At 37.8% G+C, this 27690-nt stretch overlaps 1 protein-coding gene across 1 annotated transcript; it reads right to left on the reverse strand.

Moving 5' to 3' along the window:
* Positions 1 to 8242: 8242 nt before the first annotated feature.
* DRAM1 (DNA damage regulated autophagy modulator 1) lies at positions 8243 to 27624 on the reverse strand. The gene is made up of 8 exons (XM_032198243.1): positions 27464 to 27624; positions 18567 to 18634; positions 17188 to 17330; positions 13918 to 13971; positions 13676 to 13853; positions 12546 to 12604; positions 10598 to 10690; positions 8243 to 8423 (listed from the first exon to the last, which is right to left on the reverse strand). Exons 1-8 carry the CDS (start codon positions 27622 to 27624, stop codon positions 8379 to 8381), a joined length of 801 nt encoding a protein of 266 aa, XP_032054134.1. The 3' UTR covers positions 8243 to 8378.
* Positions 27625 to 27690: the final 66 nt, after the last annotated feature.

The raw sequence follows: 27690 nt of genomic DNA on the forward strand, positions 1-27690 counted from the left end.
GGTTTGAACACTTCATTTTGAACAGTCCATTTCCAGTTTTTCAACATGAAAATGTGTTGGGCTTAAGAATCTAGAGTGGAACAAGCAAATAGTTTTAGCACTTGACATCTCCTTCAAACTCCTAACAGAGAAATAATTTCTTTTCCAGACCCACGCCGAGGTTATCCTACTGACTCCAGAAGCTATCCAGAAAACATCTCCAGGCCCCATGGGGGTGTTTTGCACTTGCAAAATGTATGCACTTGCAGAGCAGTAGAAATACCAACCATTAAAGCCAGTAAAAGGCTTGTAATGTGATTTTGGTTGATTAGAAGCAAGAAAATTGCTTTTCCTTTAGGCAAAGGTTCATATCTCCTACTGAATTTTAATCTTCAAAGATTACCTAGCTCTCTACAAGACCAGAGTGATATTTCATCGGGAGGAGTTTCTGAACATTAAATTTCCACATTGCAATCAAGAGCAATGGTGAAAATCAGTTCTAAGCAGTAAAGACTTTACACATAAACGTAGTCCAACTTCAACTCTATATTAAATTCAACTTACAACTTTTTAAGGAAAAAAGAAAAGAAATTATTGTAATATGAAGGACTATCCTGGGGAAGAGAAGAGCAATTGTACAAAGCAATATTTATGGTATTCCCGAAGTAACAATTTTTGACTTTTCCAGGTAACCTATATAAATTAAACCTAGCACAGATTACTAGAAAGAAACACAACCAGCCTGGAAATGCTGGGACGACAATGCCTAGCAGCATAAACCCTTGTTTTGATGCCCCATCGCTGGAAGTGTTTAAAATCAGGTTGGATGGGGCTTTGAGCAACCTGACCTAGTGGGAGGTGTCCCTGCCCATGGCAGGGGGGCTGGAACTAGGAGATCTGTAAGGTCCCTTCCAACCCAAAAGACTCTGTGATTCTATGATCATATGATTGGAGTGTAGTCAAGGTTTTTGAAATAGCTATACATTGGATGTTTGCGGGGAAATCTGGTTGAATTGAACAAAAATAATTCCTCTGAATTGTAGTACTGCTCTAGAATTGTATCACACAGTCACCCACAGACAGATAGGAAATAAATAGTTCCATATTCTAGCTAACATGAAGAGATATCTAACAGAACCTTTATGCACAAAGACAGAAGCTAAGATACGTATCTCATTACCAGTGTGATTTCCTTTTTTCCTGGTTAGAATTTCCTTAGCCTTATACAAGATCTTTGAAATTAGCTTGTTTCTATTGACTTTTGTGTGGTTTCTGCCTTTGCCAAATGAAACAACACAAAACAACCCCCTGTTGCAGAGAGATGCCCATGTATGTGACACTGAACATTTGAGCAACCTGCTCTGACCCTCTCACCAGCTGAAGTCAATCCATGCTGCTGTCTCCCCCTCCCTATAGCCATGACAAAACACTATTGAATAATTCAAACTGAAAGGAAAAAAAAAAAAAAGTCCATGAAAATCACCTAATTTTTTTCAACTATTTAATGCAGTGTACGAGTGAAGGAAAGAGACCTTTTTGCATGGAGCTGTCAGCTGCTAATCTTTCTAATAAATGTAGAACTACAGAGATATTGTTCCCCAGATTAGAGCTCATGATGGAAGTCCAGATGTTCATCAGAGAAGCCTTCTTTCAAATACAACTTCCACATAATAATTAATTTTATGAGCATGTATGGGGAGAGTAATCATGTTGTTGAGTAAAAGATTCCATTTGTTAAAAACATGTAGCGATAATAAAGTACTCACATTCTGTTAAAGTACTTTTAATATTTATTTTTAAAAATCCATGCAACACTGTTGATGAGGGTTTTTAGAGGAATACCTACACTCAATATAGCTTATTTAAGACCAAGAATGCTGAACTTGTATAATTCCAAGTAAATTGATAGATGTTCAGAGGCCTGGATTATTGCTACACTTCACAGAAGACATGCAAAAAATGCTACCCAACTGTTTACTCACTCAATGAAATAACTGAAAACAGACTTTATGTGTAAACAAAAGTGGATTTTGGAAAAACACAGCAGCTGCCTTCAATTTATTTTATTTTATTATTTTAATTTTATTTTATTTTATTATCTGTATTTATTTTTATTTTATTTTATTGTTGGTGTTGTTGGTGTTTTGTTTTTTGTTTCTGTTTGTTTGTTTATTTGTTTTACAACCAAGCTGGTATGTCACTGTTTCTAGGTGCAGAATAGCTGTAATTTTGAAATGTTGAAAGTTTGTCCTTTCTATATTGTTGTGTCATGAAAATAAAATCTATCTCTTTTTCTGATGCTCTAGTAGAAATGATAGGTACCTGTTAAAACTGTTGAGTAAAATGTACCTTTTTGTAATGGGATAAGAGAAACTTCCCAAAGCAAGTGGCTTCATAACAAAAGCCAAATTGCAACTCGTGCCACTGTTAACTACATCAAGAGGCTCCTTTGGCTTAGCTAAATTAATCTGAATATTGAAGTTGCTATGAAACTAAATGTTGCAGTGAAAAATACATTTACTTTGAGGCAGAAAGGGATGACAAGAGAACTTGCATCTGACTTTGTTTCCACAGAGGAGTAATAAAAAATCATTTAACTGGCTCTCCAATGACTATTAAAACCAACTAGAGCTACCTATAAAACTATTGTACTTGCTAGCAACAGTGATAATTTCTCAGTGAACGTGGAAAAAACAAACCCTGATCATGTGGTCTTCTACTGCCATCTGTTGTGTACATGGAAATATGCACATACCAGAGGTGGAAGTTGCCTATTTTCCTTTTTTTAATGCAAGACAAGCCCTTTCTTCATCACCTTTCCAATAAGAAAACACAGCCAAATCTCATTTAAAATATCCTCAATTGCTTTTTCTCTTTTTATAAAGTACAGAAATGGTTGTCATTTATGTACTTTGCAGCAACATGCAGCACTCTCAGCACTGTCAGGCTTCATTGTGCTAATGCTGGCTGTGCATGTGTGTATGCGGACCACATGGGTGCGTGCACACACACACACACAAATGCAGTGAAAGGCAGACCCGGCTGTGATAGTTGTAGCCAAAACTGTGGAAACCTTATAAACGAAAACACACTACAGCTGGCTTATGTTGTGTCCCAGAAGCAACCCTGCCCTGCTGAGTGTTTCTTCTCTCCAGCATGACTGTAGAATCACAGAATCGTCTACGTTGGAAAAGACCGTCAGAATCACCAAGTCCAACCATCAGCTTCACCTACTGAGTCCCACCACTAAACCATGTTCCTGAGTGCCATGTCCACACACCTCTTATACACCTTCAGGGGTGGGGACCCCACCACTCCCATGGGCAGCCCATTTCAATTCCTAACCACGCTCTCCACAAGTAACTTCTTCCTAAAGTCCACTCTAAACCTCCTCTAGTGCAACTTGAGACCGTTTCCTCATGTCCTATCACTTGCCAACATGGTATGTCTACAAGGCAAGAGGTTAGTAGATCCCAACGACACAAAGTGATATTGAGCACTGTAATTTGCTTCCCTAAGCCAGGTGAGAAAACATTACTCAGGGAAAGTTCCCAGCTTCCTTTTCCAATGCTCAGACCAAGATCTCACATACATATATTTTGGACAGCTAAACTTCTTAGCTAGATTGCATTCAGCTCATCGCCAAGCTCATCCAGCCCGCCCTTCTGCTGCTTGCATATTTGCCTTTCTTACGGATTTAGACTTATATTGCACCTAGGTAACCCCTGTATAATATAAAGCACTCCAGAGAGTGAAGGCTTAATCTTTCTGAACATATTGCACAAAAAGCAAAGCTTTTTTTCTTTCCACCAGCCTTTTTATCTGCCTCTGCTGCTGAAGTTTCACTATCTGAGCTCTGAGTGTGAGACTCTCACTCTGTTCACTCTCTAATTTTCTGTGTTTTCTGGAGAGCTCAGGTAATCCATGCTGCAATCAAAATTTTCACATATTGGCATATTTTTTCCTCTTCAGCACTTTCAGGCTAGTTTAATGTTAGTTCTTCTCGCTCCATATGTCTTCTCACATCCAAAATCCCTCTTCGTGCCTGCCACAGGACTCTGGAGCTTGCCTCACAGATTCCCTGTTGGCCTGTTTCCCGCACAGGGATCAGTCTTCCAAGTGAATATCATATTATTTCCTGCTAAGATCTTGTGTGCTGGATTGTTTCTTACAGTTTTCAACTGAGAGCAGCTCCCCAAAAGCTGCCTTGGAGTCCAGTTGCTTTTCTTTGGTCCTGTCATTCCTGCATTCTTTGGCTCCTTTCTTCCTGCCTGTGAATCAAAAGAGGTCTTCTCATACGGCTGAGACCCTCCTCTAAGTGAGGTATTTTTTGTTTTAATGTGCAGATTTCTTCACCACAACTCTGACCAGAGTATTCAATGGATTAAGGTTAAGAGATAGATTAAGGCAGACACCTCTGCTTCTCTCTAAGTGCAAAAGCAGACCTCTTCGACCTGAGGAAAAGGGTGTATGAGCCAACCTCCTCCTGATCCACAGCCACTGCTGGGCTGTGGGGGCACAGGAGAGTGGAGGAAGGGTTGCTCATCTGCCCGGTGGGGGGACATGCCTCAGGTTGTTCAGCTTTCCCTGGGAAGGAAAGGTCCTCTTCCTTTGGGAAAACAGGCTGAGCAGCTGGATCTGGCCAAGGCAAAGATTGTTGTGCCAGGCTGTGATGTAGCAGTGGAGAACATAAGACACAAGTTGAATGTGAGTGCTGTGCAAAACAGACTATCCTCTATTTCTCTGGTTTATCTCTTTTAGGTGGTCACAATCCTTAAGGAACTTTCCCTATTTTATTAATATGCCACATGTAAAGCACACATGGAAGAAGCAACCACATTTTTACAGGCAATGTGGAACAATGCTGCTGTTGATTAAACTTCTTTTACTCTATAATTTGGCTAGAAGAGACTTAGGAGGAGTTAACAAAAAAAAAAAAAAGTTTATTTTCCTTTCCTTTCCTTTCCTTTCCTTTCCTTTCCTTTCCTTTCCTTTCCTTTCCTTTCCTTTCCTTTCCTTTCCTTTCCTTTCCTTTCCTTTCCTTTCCTTTCCTTTCCTTTCCTTTCCTTTCCTTTCCTTTCCTTTCCTTTCCTTTCCTTTCCTTTCCTTTCCTTTCCTTCCCTTTCCTTCCCTTTCCTTCCCTTTCCTTCCCTTTCCTTCCCTTTCCTTCCCTTTCCTTTCCTTTCCTTTCAAGTTCTTTTAAATTGTTCTGAACTGTACTAATATGCACACTTGAAATTTCATGCTTGAGACTCTGCCTGGTGCAAGATGGTATTACTTCCATTTTTTTTTCTCATTGTAACCCAGGGTAGGAAAGGGCTTGCGTGGAGCAATTTTTATTAACACATACTTGGCGTACAGGAGTACCAGCTTATTTTGTTGCAGAGGTTCAATACACTGTGTAAGGTGTATGTCTGGGAACTGCTGTGACAAACCAGTTCCATCTGAGGGAAGCTGGTGGAAGCCTTAGAAAAAGTCTCTGAAAACTTTTTGACAGGAGATCACAAATCTCCTTGAAGAGCCTTGGAAGCTGTCCAGCTGGAAATAATATGAACTGTGTGAAAAATATCTTTTCAGAGCTGCAAGGTAAAAGTGGAAAGAGAAAAAGACTCACTTTTAATTCAGAGTGTTAAGCAGGGAAGAGTTCTGGAAGAGAACTGAGGTTAAAGATTTAGATTAGACATTAGGAAGAAATTCTTCACTCAGAGGATGGTGAGGCACTGCAACAGGATGCCCAGTGAAGCTGTGGATGCCCCATCCCTGGAGGTGTTCAAGGCCAAAATGGATGGGGCTTTGGGCAACCTGGTCTGGTAGGAGGTGTCCCTGCCTGTGGAAGGGGGGGTGGAACTCGGTGGTCTTTAAGGTCTCTTTCAACCCATACCTTTCTATAATTAGCATTTGATTGTAACAATTTAAATAGCATTATTTAACAAGAGTCATCCACAGCTAAAATGATACAACTTGGTAGAAGAAAATTTTTTGAATTGCTTGCAACCTGTCTGCTTACACCGGAACTGAAAAAATATTAAGATCTCGAATGAAAAGGTGCCTGGAGCCGGAGGATAATCAAAGAATGTTCAATAGCTGTTCACTGCACAAATGAAAAGGTGACTGTCCATAGTCTGCAACTGCATGTTGATGTATGTTGACGTTTTTTGGCCTAATGAATTAAATGAGCAAATTCTTGGTGATGCATTCTTTTGGTCATGACTATAACTCACATAATGATGTAGCATGACAAAGCTCAGGAAAATGGGAAAGATTTCTTTAAGCTACATTAGTTCTTTATTAACAGATTATTAATTAACAGATTGATTTTAGCAAACAAAATTATTTTTATTTATCCACTTACTCTGAAAAAAATGGTTTGTTTGTTTGTTTTATCTTTAGGATACTGTAAGCACTGTGAAGTTGACAGGCTGGGTAAGACTGTTTTGAGGAGGACAGGGTACTAAGAGATTAAGTGTGAACTCATTTCAGAAGCCATGATTTGGGAATGATTTAATATTTTCTTCAGCGTTTGCTCCCTCAGTGCCGTAAAAAACTTGTGAAACATTGTAGTGATTCTTGCTTGAATCAGAACAGTACAAATAATTGTTTTCTTGTGTGAGTGTACATCAATTCACTGTAAAAACACACTAAATATTAGTTAAGGCTGAACTTCAGGTTAACATGATTTCATTTAGCACGTAAAGAGTTTTGTACGTTGATGAGCTGAAAACTGATATAATATGAAATAACAATTTCAATCTTCTTATACTTTATTTTTATTGTATTGTATTGTATTGCTCTTCATCTCTTTATTCCTAGCTTTCTCAAACTAAAGTATTTCTTAACATGGTCTTCAAAAATAACACAATCTCAGTTTTTATGGCTGGTATACATTTTCTTGTGAGCACTTCTGTAAGGAATGTGTGTTCCTTGCAGAACACAATCAGCAAGACATAAGTCTTACATCTAGTCTACAATAGATTTTATTTTCAACATGATTATAACCATAAATTTCAGCAGGATTATGTGAATAATGCAGAAAGCAAATCTGCCAGTAGAAAACATTTTTACTGTTTTTATTTGGAGAACACGTAAAGAAAACATGGACTTTATAAGTTGTGCAACAGCTGAATTTAGTACAGTTTAAAATACACATTAAAGGAAATAGCAACAGCAGACTAGTCTTAAGACAACACTTTCCAAAAGAAACATTTATTTTATCTCATGGAAAATTAGCAACTCACAATCATGAATGTTTCTGTATAAACTGTAATACACCATGGCAAATTTGATTTTCACAGAACTTGATTGATAGGCAAGTCATTAATGCATTAAATGGAGGTAGTGAATCAGTCCATAAAAGACCATTTTGCCTCCAGGTACTTGTAATATACGACTTCTCAGTTACAGTTTCATTACAGAACTATGTTATACCTTAACCACAGAAGCTGTCCAGGATTATTATTATTATTTATTATTTTTTTCTATATACAATACTCATACATGTATAACTGAATACCTGAAAACTACTGGTGTCTCTTCTTGTTTTCCATTCACTCTCAGTGACTTTTCGGAGACCTCTTCATTCCATCATTGTGGGTTAAAACACAGACTTGAAAACTTCTGCTCTGTATTAACCAGATGGCAGCAAGACTTCTCTTTAGTAGATCCTGCATAAATATGAATTTCCTTTCTATTCCACAACAGTATTAAGCTTCCCATGGTCAGCAATGCATAAAAGGGAAAAAAGGGAGTAGACTTTTACAACATATATTGCAGTGATGATTTGAAAACATGTTTTCAAGCAGTAGTTTAATCTTCTAGGATTTGTATTTGTATAGTGTCCACAATCACAAACTTGTAGCATAGTATTCCAACCCACTAACTGCAGATCTCAAGTCTTGAAACAAAGATGCTTGCTTCTGCTCACATCTTCCTCCACAGTTCTTGCAACTTAAGAACCGAAATTCAGTTTTAGTGTTGTCTAATGCTTTAGACATTCCAAACTGTTTGCAGATTATACTTTCTCAAGTTTAAAACTAATGTTACTTAGCAGACTATAACAGATGAATATATACATCTATATATGGCTACGTCCAAAAGGGAAGAGCTGAGGAGGTCCACATTTTTTAATGACCTTGAAGTGCTGCTATAGATTACCTCTATTGCAGTATTTTTAATATATGAAACAGTATAAAAATTACAAAATTTTGAAAAAAAAAAAAAAAAAAGAGCAGGAATATTGCTGCTAGTACTTAAAACATTTTGGTAGATGCTGTTACAGGTGTTGCAGAATTAATGGCGTGGTTTCTTTATAAAATTTAAAATCTCTGTCCCTCTGCAACATTTTCTATAAGTAAAAAGAAACCTAGAACATTCTGCAATATAAAATATAATTTTCTTCTCTATCAGGAGTCTTCATGTATTTCTGTTGATATCCTTAATGAAACTCTCTAGAACAAAAATAAAACAAGATCAGCTTAAGATAAATTAAGTTCTGAGATATACAAGGAGTACAAAGAGATGAAACAAAAACAACAACAACAAAAAAAAACTAAGTGAAATACATACTGTGAGAAACTTTGAAAAATGAGAAAGGATTATTTTTCTTTTAAAATTAGGTGTTTGGTTTTCTGTTAGCACTGATTAAATGAAAAAGATGATAGAATCTAAAAAATCTTTGTCATAGTGAAAAACTGAGATAAGATTTCATGTTATTTCATATCATGTAAATTAAAATGTATGCATTTCCTATTTAGTTTAGTTCTATTGTTTTCTCTTATTTATTACATTCATAGTATTTATATACAGCTTGACTTTTAATGTTGAACAGTTTGAGTTGTGTGCAAACCTATGAACTAATTTAGTTATTCTAAGTACTATAGTATTGTCTGCCAATATGTATCTCCAAGGTAAGAGTTTTGTGATAAAACAGATACCATCAGATATGTAGTCATCGAAGTGTGAAGGACTGGCAATAAATACATCAAAAGACAAATAGTAAATTCAATGATGCATGCAAGTCTGAAGGGTAGTTGAATATTTGTGTTAGTTTTGGAAGGCAATTATAGGCTTTTAAGGTAATTCACTGTACTATTTTGAATTCATTTTTTATTTTTTCCTGCAAAATCTACCTTTCATTTTAATATTGGTCACACCTTCAGTCATGGTCTGTGTACTCAGTATTATTAGTCAAAAGTAAATGCATGCAAAGATGTTAGATATCAGCTTCCAAAATATGTGAACTCTAAGTCCTGAGTTGAAAACTGATTCCTGTATATGCTCATGAAAGTTATATACAGGTCATACGTGTATTAACTACTCCCATGCTGAGCAAGCATATGAGTGCTTGCTTCTGAGAAGAAGCAAGTATGCTAATTACAAAGTTTTATGTGATCTCATGTCAAGTTTCAGTTTTATGACAGAGGACTTAAGGGGCTCTCCCAACCTCCATCAATTCTGGCTATGGTTTCCTGCAATTTATCACAGTACCAGTTGGCTCACATATGTGATCCAAATTAGTTCTACAGTTATGCAAATTCTTGGATCAATAGTTTTTGTCTTTCAGCGACTTGTGTGAGGCAATGGTATTTGTGGAAGACCTACATATTGGTATGATACCCACTCTGATTACAAATGAGTTAATTCATCTTTGTAGTTATGGTACTCAGCAGCATTTCTCAGTCTTTGCTACCTTAAGCCTTCTCCTTGAGTCTTCCAAAGATGCAACAAGGTTTTGGAGAAAACAAATATCCGTAAGTCTGAGAAGGGTATAGAGGCCTTTATCTTCCTAACACACCCAGGAGGTTTTGTCCTCAAATCCTCATAAGCCACTTATGAGCAACGTTTTTTTTTTATTATTATTATTTTTTACAAGTTCTTTTGCCAAAGTTAAGTCTCACACATTTATATTTTTAGCATTTTGTATCCCTGAACTGACCCCCAAAAAACATGAAAATCTGCAGCTAGAACGTAGTAGGTAAACAAAAATGTGAAGAGGGACAGCTTAAGGAACTAAGTTTAAGTCGTATAGAAGTATTTTCTTTTTAACTAATCTAACATTTTCTCTTCCTTAAAGTCAGATTTGATGCATCACCAGAAATCAAACTATTTGTAACACTGTTCCAGCTACCCAAACCAGAAGGTTTTCATGTTAATACTTTTCAAAAAGAATTTGATATTCTTCACATTGTGAGGGAACACATACCGAAATGTGTTAATTTTTTGAAAGAAAGGATACAGCTGTAGTTGAAATACAGTGCATTACCATATAAAATCTCTTGGGTAGAAAGAAACGTAGTTTTAGCTGCAGCATTTATTTTGTTATTATAACATTCTTAAAGGGCCTCTTTCTAGAGAAATGGTGTTAAATAAATAAAAGATACTCATTTATTGAGTCATTTTCCAGACCAAACATCTATTAAACTGATTTGTAACACAGATTTTTACGTTTTAAAACTTAGAGGAAAAAATATTCATTAGGTAGACAGAAGTCAGTTCTTTGACTGATTTTTTTTTTTTGTATACCTTTGGCATTTTTAGCTCAGATAAAGAATAATAATTTTATATTGCATTTATTGTTACAGAATTCATAGTTTTCAGTCTGCTAAAATATGCAGATACCAACCTGAAAATCTCTAATGAACGTTAAAAAAAAGAAGATAAAACCAAAGGCCACTGTCCATTCACAGATTGCGCTCATGAAATGATAAGTATAATCCTGATGGAATGAGACATAAAATAAATTTTCAGGAAAACAAACAAACAAACAAAACAGCTAAACAAAGTAACTGTGTAATGCTACAAAAATAGGCATAAGAGCTCTGAGGCTCTTAAAAAGTTGATCCTTAAAAGACAACATATGATTTGAGAAAGGAATCCATATGCTTCAGATCATGAATGTTTTGGGGAGACGTGTGCCAAGCTTATATAATAGGATTCTGGTCTCTTGTTTAGAAGTTCCAATTCCACAATAATTTAACAGTAAAATTCAAACATGTAAAGACATTAAAATATATACAGCCTATATTACTAGAACGTCAAGGAAAAAATAAAAGCAGTAACAAAACTAACAATCTTATAAGCAACATATACTCAGTAAAATTAAGTATGTTTTTTCCTGAGAGAATTCATTGCATTTGTTTTACAAAATGAATAACTAACATTGTCACAAAATGCTATGCTGTTGTATTTCAAAGGGAAATTAAATATGATTTCTTAGGTAAAATCACTCGTAGTTAGGTCAAGTCTTTATAAGGATTTATTTTAATTTATTTTTGGAATGAGTAAACAGAGAACAGTTTCCTTCTATAAATTCAGCAAACATACTGAGACTTATGACTCATCATCACAATACCATGTTGTATTAAAGTTAATACAGATTCAGTTTTAACAGAATGGTAAATATATTTATCAAGTCTGTATACATCCCATGAAGCAATGTCTTGTGCACCACTATGAAAAACATTACAAGGAAACTACAATTAGCACTAGATCAAAGCATAACTTGAATATAATCTTCATCTGAAAAATATTACGTTCTTATGTGAAGGATATCAAAGTGCCGATATTCTTAAACTTTTACTCAGAGTCACTGAGTTCAGTAATACCATCCCTTACAATAAATTCTCACAATGTTTTTAAATGGATGGCCACCTGATATGACAGTTCCTGACAAGACTTTTGTTTTTAAGTAGACCGTCATAGAAAGACCTATGTAACATGACAAAAACAGAATGACAAGTGTTTCTTTATGTGCCATCAACAAATATGACAAATTTTTCAGTAAAAATAATTTTTAATCCTTGTGTCTCAAGGAAAAAAAAAAATCACAAGGTATATATTACTAATATCATCTAACTTGAGAGAGAAGAGTTATCTCACAGGTGCCTTACCACTCTGGTTGAAGTTCATTTACCAGTTTGCTTTTATTAAATTCTTCAAGCAGACTAAATGCTCTGTGTTACTTAACTTGATTTTTGGAAACCTCCATGTGGCAAAGTTTGTACCAAAATAAAATTTGCCTTTTAAAAACCATCATTCTGAGAAGAATGAAATTAATTAAAATATTTGATGCTCCCTTTAGTATGCTTTAGCGCAAACCCCCAGTGTTTACTGCAGTAGTAAAAATTAATTAATAAGGAACGGTGGAAAAAGCTGAGAAAAACAGTGTAGCAAAAATAACTCAGAAACTTCAGAATTAAATTGTTCCACCTTTGTTCCATGCGTGAAGTTCATCTTCAAGAATTGTGACCACAAAAGGAAGTAGAACAACTCATTTCCAGAAAGTTTGTTTTTTTACACTTTGTTCTACTGGTAAGTTTCACGTGCCTCGTTAAAATGAAAGTCTAACTCTCTTAAGATGTACCCATCCATGAATTTAACAAGCCACAGACAGTTTTCTAATGAAGAAATAACTGTAAACTAGTTTTCTGCAAATCAGTGACCTTCTGTTCTCAATAATGTACTATTTAAAGTCTCTGATGTGTTAGTAATGCTATACAATTTAGATAAGCATAACAGCATACCCCAAACAATACAATACCGGGTAAATTGGCTACCTAATGGGATTTTACCTTTTCACCTGGAGTCCAATCAATTTTTGTCATTGAAATTTTTGAAGCAAATACAATCACTGGTGAAAAAAAAACAGCGTAAAGGAAACTACAAAAGTTTAATGAGTAATAATGAAAATGTCTGCTTTTAAAAGACGTCTCAGTTTCCCCCTTCTCTAACACAAAAGATCCAGAACAACCAGAATATCACATCAAAGTATTAAGAAGACAAGTAAATGAAATATATTACTTAAAGGGAAGTGATAGCAATCCAAACATATTTCTGAATAAAGGTTTCTGGGGGCTCTTCCAAGTACAGAGGGTAAGGGTAGACATTCCAAAGATCAGATCACTTTCATGACCGAGGACTATGGCAGCAGAGCCCTGCATTGTTGGAAGGGGAATGAGGTTGGTTTCCATTTGTCCACAATAGGTCCTTTGATATATTTGTATAATTTTCTCTCAGAACTGCAGTCCTCTTTAAAAGCCTCTTCACAGCTGCTGAAATCAAAAGCAGACTGTAGCTGAATGGCTTATATGATGATCTGTTGCAACCATTTTTTGACACTGGCTGATCACCTGGAGTCCAATAAAATCAGTGGGATGACCCTAATTTCAGCAAGATGTGGCAAAAGCCAGTGCATTGAGTGTTCATCAAGGGGAGGCATCTAATCAAGCCAAGCACCAACAACCATGATCCAAAGTGTCTACTTAGGCTTAAAAGGAAATCTTGTATATGTCAACTGTATTTTGTATTTCTGTGAATTAGGTTCACTTCAGAAGTGGTGCCCCCTTTTTGCAGGCCTTCTCCATACCCTCCCTAAAATGAAGGAAGTTGGGAAGTTGGTCTGGCTGACTTTCTGATGTTCCTTCCTTTCTGAATTATCATATAATAATACAAAGAACACCAGGGCATCAGATTTAAATATACTGCTGAAAGAAGAGCTACAGCTTTTTAGAATGACTCTGAAGCTCATCTTTATGCTATTAATACTGTTTTGACACGCTATGTGCATTATAATGGCAGAAATATTAGAGGGTCCTAAGCAAAGACTGAAACCTCATTTCATCCTTTATTAGCAATGGTTTAACTTAAAAGGAAGATCAAGAAGCCATAAAGGGAAAACTGTGAGATGCACTCTAAAGGATACTGGGAATGAAAGCAATGCATGATATTACAGATATGGCCATCCTTATGTGACACACAAAGTAAGTGTTCCATTGTGGACAGGACTTGTAAGAGATTATAGATTGAAGTGTTATGTATACAACACCAGAGCCAAATGCCACCAAAGCTCCTATGTCATGGACGCTGGGAACAGACAGCTCCTGGAAAGAGATTCAACACAATGGTTAGCTGTTACTATTCGTACAGTGGTAGGAGTCAGTGAGCCCTGAGAAGATGCTCAGCATGTAGAAGCAGCAGGAAACTGTCCCTTCTAACAGTCTACACAGGGAAGATGAAAGAAAAAGGAGAAAGAGTAGGTCAGAGAGGTAAATTAACCTTGGCCAAAGCCACCAGGTAAAAACTAAAACACAGGAAAGCACAGATCAATTTTAATGCTCTTCAACAGTCAGTCATTATCAACTACTGTTTTCACAAGCAGGACCAGGCTTGTGTTTTTCTTAAGAGGTTCCTATACTTCCTTTCTCCCTTTGCTCTGCCAAAGATTTTAATCCTTCTGTGTTGAAAGTTGAATCTGCATTTGTGTGGCCATACAATAAGTAACTAGTGGTGACTTTTCATAGCAGCTGATGTAAAGTGTGACCACTGTAGCTCTGTCCCCACCCTCCACTGGTCAGCCACAAGACTCAAGGAAATGAGTCAGCAGAAAATTAGTTATATATTTAAGGGGGAAAAAAAGTGTTACCTAAAATAAATTCTTGATATGAAGGTCTTCCACTGTCAGTCACTTGAATTATTCAGCCCTCCAACTCTTTCCCACATCACCAGTCACTTTTATTTAACTTCCACAACATGTGAAAGAGTGTTTAAAATTCCAGTATCACTACATGTGGCCTATATTTTTTTAAAACCCTAACTATGGAAGATTCTCTCCTTTAAAACACACACAGCTAAAATATCTGGCAAAAGAATAGATTAAGATTCCCAAGAAATTGTATTCTAAATGTTTCAAAAAAATATGAATTCTAAGTTATGGCACCTTGGAATCCAGTACCAGACAGATAAATTAGCTTTTAAGCTCTACTCTGTCACCAGAACATAGCAAAATACGTGCTATGATCTGACCTACTGCAGTTCTATTTTAATGATTCATGAAAACATGTCTATATTCTCTCATTATGTATTTTAATATTTTTTTTTTTCTGTCAGGAAGCCACTGATTTCTTTTTCTTTTAATGGTGATCATATTCACATGCTCTATTTTATTTTTTCCTATGCTTTTCTTTCTCATTATTCCCCTCTATCTCTCTGTGATGTATTAAGTTCTGACAGATTTTAAAGCATGTTTCTCACAAAGGTATTTCAGTGGCCTCTCATCTACACTTGCATTTTCTTTTCTTCTGTTCCATTTTTTGTCTTTTATGCAGAACTGACAGCATTTGGTACAGAAAGCATTAAGTAAGCTTAGCTGCTGGCTTTTGCATTCAGCCCTGTATACAATATAGAGAATTTTTCTAAGAGAGCTCTCACTCTTGCTCCTATCAAACTGCCAAAGCCAAAACAAAACAAAACAAAACAAAATAAAAAAAAAAAATTACATGTAACACCTACAGAACCATGGGAAATCTTGCTACCTCTGGTGTGGTAAGCCTCCAAAGCTTCCTAGTCAAAGATGGGGAAATCTCCTTAATCATGTGTAATGTCTAACTGGCAAAAGCAAACCTGCTGAGACCTGGGTTTATGCTTTGCCTTATTCATGAAGGCCCACAGGGCTTTTCCTTCTATATCCAATTATCTTCTCAAAGCTGTCCCTCCACTGTCTTTTATTCCTACATTTCAGGCATTGTATTATTGAAACCAGAGAACAAACACCTCATTCATGATCATTATTTAATTTCTTAGAAACTCTTTTGCTTTTAAAGAACCCACTCCTAGAGTTTTCTACCACCCATATTCTCATTTTTGTAAAGCGTTCAGAGAGCAATACCACCAAAACCCCATACTGCCTATCATACTACACGTTGAAGCAAAAGCTTGAAAAAATTTCCCTTACAATTAATGATGTTACTTAAAAGATTAATCACAAGTAGCGTTATATTAGTGTTAGTAAATGCAAACCTTAAATATTTCCAGTAATATTTCACACTGGAGTCTTTTCAACAACCTAGATATTTTGCTAGGTGCGAGAGAAAATAAAGTGATGCCCAGTCAGTCAGTCAGCTTTACTAAAACACTCAGGTATGAAGCTAGTTCACCTGCTGGGGAAAAATAAGCATTAAGAAACCACCAAATTGTAAACAGGGATATGAATTTCCTGCATGATGCACTGCTAGAGAGACTAGGCTGAATGGTAAAGAAAACTTCAAATTCCAACTTTTCTTTTATCTCTTGACCTGAATCAACCATCTGACCTTGAGCAAGTCTCACAGCCTATTCATGTCTCAGTTCTTGTGCTGGTAAGTGGAGTTGAGTGTACTGTTCACTATACAGTTAGAAGACCTAAGACTTGCAAGCCACCATTTCTATCTTCATGGGCAATTAATCATGCTCAGATATTTGCTAGATGAAATCCTTACCTAGATAGGATCCTTACTGTGTTCTGAACCTATCCTACAAACTATACCTAACACTCAAAGTAAGGTCAAAGCAAGAGAAGGAGAAATTAAGAGAGGAAGGAACCTACAAACAGGCAATGAGAGACAATAAAGATTAGATAAGTAATGCTATTACTCTCAGTGAACCTCATTTGAAACTTTAGCATTGAGATCTCTACTTTCTTGACCCTCTCAAATTATTTTGTGTGCTGTATTTGTCTTTTACTAATTGAAACTGAGTGTATTTTAGTCAAGCAGCACTGTCCATTGTCATCTGACTTCTTTTGTGCCACATATAAATCTAACCAGTAAGAGTACAGATATTTAAAAGTAGAATAGTATGCAATGCCTGTAGAGTTTGCTATCCACACACAGTGCTTGGAGGTAAAACTAGAAACAGCAAGATACCAGTCTAAGATAGAGAGGTTTTTTTCTGAAAATACTATGCAAATGACCTTCAAAATTGTATTGACTGCTGAAGCCCTGACAATCTTTATTTTCAATTTCTCTGTATATTGTCAAGTCACTATATGACAGAACAGTCTTTACCAAAATGTTCCCCGAAGTAGGCTATTCTTCAAAAGAAATAATTCATCTCTTTCCGCAGATTTCAAGATAGTATCTCAAACTACCTGCTACCATTTGATTCTCAGATGAAGAATTTATGATATTAAGCTGTTTTCTAGTACAGACATGTTACAAAATAAGCAAAATCCCTTACTGACATAGCTATACAAGCAAAAAAAAAATAAAAATTAATTAACAATCTAATTTACAGGGATAAATCAAATCTGTCATTTTAAAGCTATTGAAAATGTAAGAACTAAGAAAGACATTTGCCAAGTATTCACACTGAGATAACGTTAACCATTCTGATCTATTTGATTTTTTAACTGATAAAACAATTTTAGTTTTATTTATGATATGAGATTTATAATCATACCTGGAAAGTTGCAACTATGCCCATTCCAGTACAACCCATCAATCCAATGCATAATGAGAACATGTTGCACGAAGACCTAATGAAGTGCGATGACTCATTTTGCTTCTTTATTATTAAATATCTGATATACATTGTAATTACACCTGAAAAAAAAAAAGTATTTTTTCAATGTTCACATATCACTTACATTTCAATACCTTGCATTATAACACATTTACATACAGAATGAAATTATAAGCATCATGCAATAAATAATACTGCCTTAATTTTGGATCTTCACATCTTAAACTCCACATTGCTGCAAATCAGTTCAAGAAAAAACTAATTTAAATACCATATTAAATACCAGGCACTGGCATTCCACATCAGGAACAGCTGTTACAGGCAGAAGTGGGAGAATTCAATCTGCTCTGATATACACTCTTGTACCAGAACTACATCTCTTTAATAATGGACATCCTGAAGAATTAATATATTTCTGCAGTGTGTAAACAGAAAAAAATGTAACTAGCTGTGTATTCAGAAAATATTCAGAAAGCTTTTGGCATTCTGGCTATTCTTTAGTATAACAGAGGCCCCAAACCACTACTCATAGATTTTATTGCAGCCCACATGACCCCAATATGCAGCTCACTCCTGACAAAAACCTCTAGTGAATTAGAAGATCATAGTTCATTGGGATAGAACAAGTAGTAAACTGGATTCCATGAAAAAAAAAACAATACTGTAATTCAGACTGATAACAAAAAACATGGTTTCATTCTATCTACAGCTGGAAAAATAAATCATGTAACTTTGTTCAGGTACTGAGATGTTACATGCAATGCAACCACACAGTGTGAATTAAATAGATTCTTTGAAAAAAATATGGAATTTTAAATTGCATGAAGGCCTTCACAGCCTCTATATACATGTATACCATTACACAGTTTTTCATCTTCCATCCCCTAGAAGCGAACAGGAAGTCCCAAACCTTCTCATTCAAGGTCAGCAAAAATTTAGTGGAGTAGGCATCTTCACAGAGGAAGCCAAGTTTTGCTTCAATACTGTTTTACCTTGCTGCAGCATTATTTAACCAAATGTCTCTCTATATCAAAGATAAAGTTGGCGCACACTAATTATGCTATCTTTCTTCCTCTTTTTATTTCCAGTTACGTTGACTACTTTGCACTGATGAGATGCTCTTGAGAGACAGAAGAGCCTCTAAGATTATGCTTCCCCAAGCACCTGGTCCTCTGGATATGAATTCCATCTAGCTTGTATTACCACTTAAGTGTGGAGTACTTTTTCTGCAGAGCATTGTGTGGACTCCAATACAGAAGACAATAATTGTTAGTTTACATTTCTTTTCTGTGTTAGGCCAAGTAATGTATACCTACCTAAAAGTGCTGAAATATTAATCATAAAACCAAAGATACCACTCTCAGGAGGTTTAGTTCCAGTGTCACTAAAACAAGAAGGGAAAGAAGAAATTAAAAGTTAATTGTGATCTGTGAAACATAAATGAGACATATACATGAAACCTCAAGAGTAATGTAACTTGTGTGAACTGCTGTTACATTTAAATGTATAAATTAGAATGTCACCCGCTGTGTGCTTAAGCTCTATTTGTAGTACTGAATCTTTGTTTTAGAAAGTAAACACAATTTTAGAGCACAGTATTTGAATTGTATTCCTTCATTTTCTCTATGCAGTATGCAAAGATGTGATAGATTACAATACTGTGGTTGTGAATTACATAAATGATTATATAAATGGTATTTTAGAAATGACATTTGTTTTATCCACTAAACTAACACTGTGAAATATATATCTAATGGCATTCAGTATCCTAAAATGTTAGAGAATTTACACTTACTTTCCTGATTTCACTGAAAAGACTTTACGCCAGGAGAACAATTGTGTTCCAATGCCTGGGAACATACCTAGGCAGTGTTTAATTTTCTAATTTTCTAATTTCCAGCATAAGAGGACTTTCAGCCCAAGGTGTCGTCTTTCGCTGAAGCAAATTGCCCTCATAGGGGATAATTAGGAGTTCACTGGGCTAGACAAATGGAGCTTACATAAATACATATAGGTGAAAAATGTCACATATAAAAGATGTATGTTATTTACAAAATGGAATACCTTCATCACAGAATCCTTTTCCCTCTTTTTTCCCTACCTATTTGCAAACACCTGCACAAACAGCCATAGCAGAGAATGTCCTTGCCTAGCAGGAAGGGTGTACTCCTGAGAGGATGTGAGTTCAAGTCTCCTCAAGCAGGATCCCTTTATGCCAAGAGAGAGAACTGTGGAAAGAACGCTGCAATACCATCACCTCTTTGTGTTACCTTTTCTTTTCTACAGCACAGCCAGATGAGAATATCTGAGAACATCAGGCTGTTTGTCAAGCCGATGGAAAGCATGTAGCTCAAAGTCTTATACAACTTGGCTGTGAGCTGAGTTTTTAGTTACTCACCAGAACTAAGAGGCTGTGGGGTAACACACTCACCAGAACTAAGATGGTTGTCCATGTAAACAGAGGCACCCAAGGAACTTTACTCTCAGAAACGCAAACAGGTAAGGATTTTAGCCCTTGCCAAAGTTCAGTGGAAACTGAACAAAGACTCTGAGAATGAAACTTTATCTTAGCTATATGATGAAACAAGTAGGTACTAGCCAGAGATTTTTCACATGATTCAAGAAGATAAATCCTCTTCATCCCAACAGTGAGGCTGGATTAGATTTTAGTGCCAAACTGAACATACCACTGTGTGCAGTCAACATGACAGTGTGCAGTCAACATGACAGGTACTCATCCTGAATGCTGGAGCTTTAGTACCCGAAAGAGAAAGTTCTCTCTACATAAACAAATGTTTTTAAAGATTATGACAATTTTGTTAACTTCAAGCCAGAAAACTATAACCATATCATTTTTTTATTATTATTTTTTTACAAACTCATGTTCTCTCTCAATCCCCTAATCTGTCACAGAAACATTTGTGTAATCAGTTACTAAGGTGATTTATCAAGAATGGGAGGAAGCTTAGAGTGCAAGGAGAATCATTTTCTATGACAAACAGAAGTAAAATGAAAAAAATGAAATCTTGTATTTCCTTTTGATGTGACTGGTTCCAAATCCTCAGACAACAAAAACTTGGGATGCCTAGGCTTTTGTACAAGTTTTTACAACTTCTCAAACATTAAGAATCCCTACTGACATCTATTTTCCTGTTGTAATGCTTTCTGAAGTCTTGTTATAGCTTGTACTTAGTGTTAGTCATTTTTCTTTGATTGTAGAACTGATGAAAACAATAGAGTGACTCTCTTTTTTTTTTTTTTTTTTTTGTTTGACATTTCTGAAAATCGTCTTAATCCTCACTTAATTTAGCTGATTTTTTAACCTTGAACTTCACATCTTTTCCTCATCTTTCTGGAGTGTTTTCACAAATACCAGTAAGGGCTTCATTTAAACAGTGGGCTACTTGTGACAATCTTGAAGGACTTTTGCAAATCAAGAGACTACTCTATGCTAAGTACAGGATTGTGATCACTTCAAAGTTTTTGAAGGGCTTTAGGTGAGAAGAGAATGGAATCAGCACATGCAAAGAAAGCAGCCATTTGAAGTTCTTGGAACACTTCACATCATAAGAGCAATCCAAATAGCCTGAAATTGCACTGAACTCCAGTCATTTTTTTAATTAAAGCTTTTCTCAAGCTAAAGTTTTACAGGTGAATTTTGCTATTGTTGATTTTTAAACTCAATAACCTTTGACATTTACTTCCAAGTAATTTCATACCAAGAATATTATGTCATATCTGTGATGTATTTACAAAGTACTGTACAGGATTTTGAAGGACACAATCTTTCTAATGCCATATTTTCTACTAAAAATATCCCTAAGGATAAAGGAAAACTTAGATACATTTTTAGTTCACTTCTGGCGTACTGCTTTGGAGAAAAAAGAAGAAACGGAAGGAAGGAAGGAAGGAAGGAAGGAAGGAAGGAAGGAAGGAAGGAAGGAAGGAAGGAAGGAAGGAAGGAAGGAAGGAAGGAGGGAAGGAAGGAAGGTATCATGTAGCAATTACTGTTTTTTAATTAAAAAAAGGCGCATACTGGACCTGGTGCTCCCTAGTGCAGACAAACTCATTATAGAGATTAAAACTGGAGGCAGTCTTTAGGCTGCAGTGGCCATGCTCTGGTTCAGTTTGTGATCTCAAGGAACATGGGCCAGGCAAAGGGCAAAGTCAGGGCCTTGGACTTCTGAAGAGTGAACTTCCAGCTGTTCAAAGACCTAGTAGACAAGATCCCCTGAAATACTGTCCTTAGGCACAAAGTTGCTGACAGAACTGGCAACTCTTTAAAGACGTTTTTGTTAGAACACAAGAACTCTTCATCTCCCTGCGTAAGAAAGCGAGCAAGGAGGGCAGAAAACCAGGAAGGCTGAGCAAGGGTCTGATGGTCGAACTGAGATGCAAGAAAGAAATGCGCTGGCAGTGGAAGCAGGGACATGTGGCCTGGGAAGAGTACAGGGATGGCATCCAGATATGCAGGGATGCAATCAGGAAAGCCAAGGCACAGATGGAACTGAGCTTGGCAAGGGATGCAAAGAATAACAGACAGGGATTCTACAAGTACATTGGCCAGAAAAGAAAGGCCAAGAAGTGTGTGCCCCCTCTGATAAATGAGAAGGGAGAACTGGTAATGACAGACATGGAGAAGGCTGAGGTACTCAACAAGTTCTTTGCCACAGTCTTCACAGACATTCAGTCTTCCCAGGTCTCTGCTGTCCCTGAACCTCTGTGCAGGGGCTGAGGGAGCAAAGTCTCTCCCACCATAAGTGAAGAGCAGGTTTGAGACCACCTGATGAAACTGAACAGTTACAAGTCTGTGGGGCCTTATGCCATGCATCCCAGGGTCCCGAGGGAATCATGGAAATATAGAATATCCCAAGTTGGAAGGCACCCACAAGGATCATCAAGTCCAACTCCTGGGTCCCCAAAGGACCACCCAAAAACTAAAATAAATAAATAAATAAATCAGATCATGTGTCGGAGAGCATTGTCCAAACACTTCTTGAACTCCGGCAGGCTCGGTGCCGTGACCACTGCCCTGGGGAGCCTGTCCCAGTGCCTGACCACCCTTCTGGTGAAGAACCTTTTCCTGATATCCAGCCTGAAGCACCCCTGTTGCTGCAGCTTCAAACAGTTCCCTCAGGTCCTGTCGCTGTCCCCAGAGAGCAGCGCTCAGCGCCTGCCTCTCTGCTCCCCTTGTCAGGGAGCTGCAGGCCGCCATGAGGCCTCCCCTTAGTCTCCTCTTCTCCAGTCTGAACAATACAAGTGACTTCAGCTGCTCCTCATATGTCTTCCCCTCTAGACCCTTTACCACATTTGTTGCCCTCCTTTGGACAATAACAGTTTTACATGTTTCTTATACAGTGGTGCCCAGAACTGCACACAGTACTTGAGGTGAGGCTGCACCAGCGCAGAGCAGAGCGGGACAGTCCCTCCCCTCAACAAGCTAGCCATGCTGTGCTTGATGCACCCCACAGTATGGTTGGTGCTCCTGGTCACCATGGCACCCTGCTGGCTCATGTACGGCTTGCTATCAACCAAAGCCCTCAGATCCCTTTCTGTGTGGCAGATCTCCAGCATCTTGCCCCCCCCCCTCCAGCCTGTATGTATAGCTAGGATTTCTTCCTATGTGCAGAATCCAGCACTTGCTCTTATTAAGCTTCATATTGTTGGTGATTGCCCAGCTCTCTTATTTGTCTAGATCTCTCTGCAAGGCCTCCTCACCCTCAACGAAGTCAACAGCTCCATCCAATTTGGTATTGTCTGCAAACTTGCTCAGAAAACCTTCAAGTCCTTCATCCAAAGCATTTATGCAAACATTGAAGAAAACTGGTTCTAAAATGGAGCCCTGGGGAACCCCACTAGGGACAGGTTGCCATCCTGAAGTAACCCTGCTTACCAGAACCCTCTTGGCCTGACCCACCAGCCAAAGGATGTTATTTCTGTTCCCACTGACACTCTGCCTACTGTTACTGGTCCCCAGTATTGGGCTGCAGCTATTGTTTACAAGATTGTTGTTGGTTTTTTGTTGTTGTTGTTTTTTTTGTTTTGGTTTGGTTTGGTTTGGTTTGGTTTAATTTATATTCAGCATGCGCCTTCAGGACTTGACAATGTAAGACTTTAGGTAGAGCTAATATATCTTAATATCTAGTATTACTGTAAAAAGTAGACAAGCTTTTGGATGTGTTAGCTTTTCTTTGAGTGAATCTACATTCTATTTGCTAGGGATAGCTTGGTAGTTCTTGCTTAACTAGCACGCCTGATAACTGTTTAGCATAAGAAAGCATCCTGATTTGAAAAGTGGTATGAGAAAAAAGCTGGTATGAGAAAAACATAGTGCTATGAACTGAACTATTAGTGAACTGAACTGAACTATTACCCTGAACTTGCTCGTGGGTGAAACTGGTGTCATCTCCCTGTATACAGTGCAAATATTTACTCTACCATCCTTCAGCTTGAAACCTGGCAGGCAACTCATAGTACAGGAAATAGTTTTCTGAGTTTTCAGGAGCCTTGGATGGTAGAAAGCCATTTTGATATACTGTTTCAATGGGATTGGTGTGTTCATAAAAAGATTTATGTTCTGTTAAATTGCTGGTTTTCAGTAGAAGTGTGTTCAGGCAGAAATTGTTTTCATGTTTCCAATATTATTTTTCTTGCATGATTGATGTCTTTGTGTATCCTGTTTTGGCTCAGGGTCACTAACTGCACAACACCAGACACAGCAGACCTGGGATGGTAGAGTGACAGTGCTCCAACTGGCTGATGGAGTTGCCAAACCTCTCTCCATCTTATTTGAAAAGTCCTGGCAGTCAGGTGAAGTCCTTGGTGACTGGAAAAAGGGAAACATCACTCCCATTTTTAAAAAGAGTAGAAAGGAGGACCCAGTGAACTACAGACCAGTGAACCTTACATGTGTGCCTGGGAAGATCTTGGAATGGATCCTCCTGGAAGCAATGTTAAGGCACATGCAAGACACGAAGGTGATCTGAAACAGCCAGCAGGGCTTCACAAAGGGCAAATTGTGCCTGACCAATCTTGTGGCCTTCTACGATGGAGTGACTGCATCAGTTGACAAGGGAAGACCAACCCATGGACTTCTGCAAGGCCTTTGACATGGTCCCACATGACATCCTGGTCTCCAGATTGGACAGATACGGATTTGAAGGGTGGACCATTCAGTGGATAAGGAATTGGCTTGAAGGCCGCACTCAGAGAGCGGTGGTCAATGGCTCTGTGCCTAGGTGGAGGCTGGTAACAAGTGGTGTTCCTCAGGCATTCATCTTGGGACTAGTGCTGTTTAATATCTTTATCAATGACATAGACTGTTGGATCAAGTGCACCCTCAGCAAGTTTGCAGATGACACCAAGTTGAGTGGTGCAGTCAATACTCAGGAAGGAAGGGATGCCATCCAGAGGGACCTGGACAAGCTTGAGGAGTGGGCCCATGTGAACCTAATGAGGTTCAACAAGTCCAAGCGCAAGGTGCTGCACCTGGGTCAGGGCAATCCCAGATGTGAGTACAGACTGGGAGAAGAACTCACTGAGAGCAGCCCAGCAGGGAAGAACCTGGGGGTTCTGATGGATGAAAAGTTTGTCATGAGCAAACAGTGCGTGCTTTCTTTAATTCTATGATTCTACGATATGAAACAAATACTTATGCTCATTTATCTGCAATGATGCATAGGTGAGCACATCATGGACAAGATGAGGAACCCAGTATGAAAATTACATCATTTGTGTCACTATCATGTGGCAGAATTCTTCTAGGTCCAGTAGTCTTCTGAAGAGTTGAAAGAGGAGAAAGTAAAGCAGATGGGGAACAAATATTTGGGGCCAAAAGACTCATTTTGGGGCCAAAAGACTCATCATCATCAAATTTTCTGCATAGACATCATAAACTATTTAACACCAAACTGAAGGTAGGAAGATTATATTCTGATATCAGCACAGTTTCAATGGCAAATGTTGATGTGGTCTTTCTCTCACTGTAAAAACTGTCACATGGTAAACGAATATAATTAACAAGTTGCCTCAAGGCATACATAGGTCACTTGAATAATCTGAATAAGAATTAGACAAATGCTGAACTAAAATTTGTCTATATTGTTCTTCTTTGTCCAACAGGAATTTCCCCACACAAATTCTATTTCATTTCATTTAAGACATTGCACAACTGAAATCTTGCAACATTCTTCCTCTTTCTTTTTATCACTCTAAGTTTCACTAAATCACATTCTTAATCCCATGATTCATCTTCTTATGCTAAAGCAATAAACTACCACATAAGAATACAAACTATGAATATTGGCCTGAGTACACCAGAGAAATCATCATATTATGTACAAGTGCACCTTCTGTGAAGAACATATGCCTAGATCATATGTCTTTAGGACTATTAATAATTGTTCACCAGAAGTCAATGTATATCCCTAGTAAAAATGTACTAGTAAAAGAATTTAAAATAAACAAGATTTCTTCTTCTAAAAAAAAAAAAAAAAAAAAAAATTTACTAGCAAATGCTGTTTTTTGTTGTTGTTTGTTTTGTTTGTTATTTTATTGCTGACACAGTTTCATCCTTTTTTTTTTTTTTTTCCAATTAGATATTACCTGCACAGAGCTTCTTATTGATTTAACTGTGGCAATGGTGACACCTTCATCAGAGCTTTACATCTGTGACTTCTCTGTTTGGTCTACAACTTTCAAGTCACCCTTACAAGTAACATATGTGTGCTGTCAAAAACTTGACTGTAAGTACAGTAATTCATAAAGTAAGTCATATTCATTCATGTTTTATTCAAGTTGGCATAAGCTGCAACAATAAGAAACACCATTTATCAAAATTCTTACTACAAAACCTCAAAGTCCTTCAGAGCACAAACCATGTACTGAACGTGAACAGTTGCATCAAACAGTTTATTTTTCTTGGATAACAGGGGATAAATTGCACTGGTTACAAACACTTTTGTGTCAGTAGAACTGTATGTAATCATGGAAGAGCAGAACTGTAACCACTATTGCTAAGGCAGTAGAATATTTTTGCACATACAAGAACAAGGCTTTCTAAGAGCACAGTCCAGATACGGGCAGATAATCTTAACAAGTTTTGCTGACATAAGCATGAAGTACAGCTTTCTTTGGCTCAGTTTGAATGAAGCTCAACTATCTTGTGGGTTGCAATGTTATTTGCACCATCTTACTTGCTTATGATCACAGACCTGAACTTTCAAACAAATTTAACAGTACGTACAATTCAGGTTAGCAGTCTTAAATGTTTATGCATGTTCATAGGTTCTGTCAAGGAATTAGGTCTAGAATTATCTGAAACATGTATTTGAAAAGCTTCTTTAGATCCTTTATATATCTGAAACCATTCTTGGATTTTTGTCTCATCTTTGATCTGTTAAGAGCTAAATGCTAGCAATTTCACTATTCAGATTTAAATGTTAACTAAAGCTATATAAACAATGATTTATTCAAATCTGTGCTTAAATGACTAAAGTTATAGAATAAAATAGAACGGAACAGAACACTGCAGTCCTGTTGGAAGCATCCTACAAAGATCATAAAGTCCAACTGACTTTAGGGCTAACTAAAAGTCAAAGCGTATTACCAAGGGCATTCTCCAAATGCCTCTTGGACACTGACAGGCTTGGGGCATCAACCACCTTGCTAGGAAGCCTGCTCCAGTGTTTGACCACACTCATGGAAAATAAAGTTTTCCTAATATCTAGTATGACTCGGTATCAGGAAAACTGATGTTAGAAAAAAGTATGCCAGTCATCTCTTGGGTAGCCTTTTACACCCATTGTTGCTATGCCGAAATTGTAAAAATGCATGCCTGCGCGTCTCCTACAAAGCCTGTTGGAGCTCTTCAAGTCCCACCACCATCTGCTGCTCTTTGGCCCAATTCTGGAGTTACGCAAACAAAACCCTACATGTACACTCCTTAAAACTGAGCGGTCAGCTTATGTCCGTGCGCCCATAGCATACCTTGGCTCCAGCCACGAACTTCAGGCCCCGTGTGCCAGATGTGTTGAGACCCTGGGTTCTCTGGGGGTGTTGAGGCGTGCTGGGGGCTGGTGGGCAGCAGCACACGGAGGCACCCGGCTCTCCCTCCCCACCTTCCCTTGGCTGCTCCCCAACACCGAGGGAGCCCCCCGGCACCCGCCCACAGCCCACCGCCCCTTCCTGGTCCCCTGTCCCCGTCCCTCCTCACCTGATGTAGGGGACGAGGGGCTCGACGTGCCCCTCCAGCACGGCGATCACGTAGGAGATGATGAAGGCGGCCGAGGACCAGGTGACGAGCAAAGCGGGGACGAAAGCCACGCCGGGCATGAAGCACAGCATCGCCCGCGGCTGCCCTGCCCGGGGGGGCATCGGGGCGAGAGCACCCCGGAGCCTCACACACACGCACACACACACGGGGGCACCCCCAGGGCTCAC

The sequence above is a fragment of the Aythya fuligula genome, chromosome 1 (assembly GCF_009819795.1).
Source record: "Aythya fuligula isolate bAytFul2 chromosome 1, bAytFul2.pri, whole genome shotgun sequence".
Taxonomy (NCBI): domain Eukaryota; kingdom Metazoa; phylum Chordata; class Aves; order Anseriformes; family Anatidae; genus Aythya; species Aythya fuligula.

Coding starts and splice junctions, on each gene's coding strand:
- DRAM1 (XM_032198243.1), bottom strand. CDS start 27,624: ATGCCCCCCCGGGCAGGGCAGCCGCGGGCGATGCTGTGCTTCATGCCC. Junction 17,331..18,566: donor TAATATTTCAGCACTTTTAG/GTAGGTATACAT, acceptor TTTTTTTTTCAG/GTGTAATTACAATGTATATC. Junction 8,424..10,597: donor CGTTCATTAGAGATTTTCAG/GTTGGTATCTGC, acceptor TTTTTGTTCTAG/AGAGTTTCATTAAGGATATC.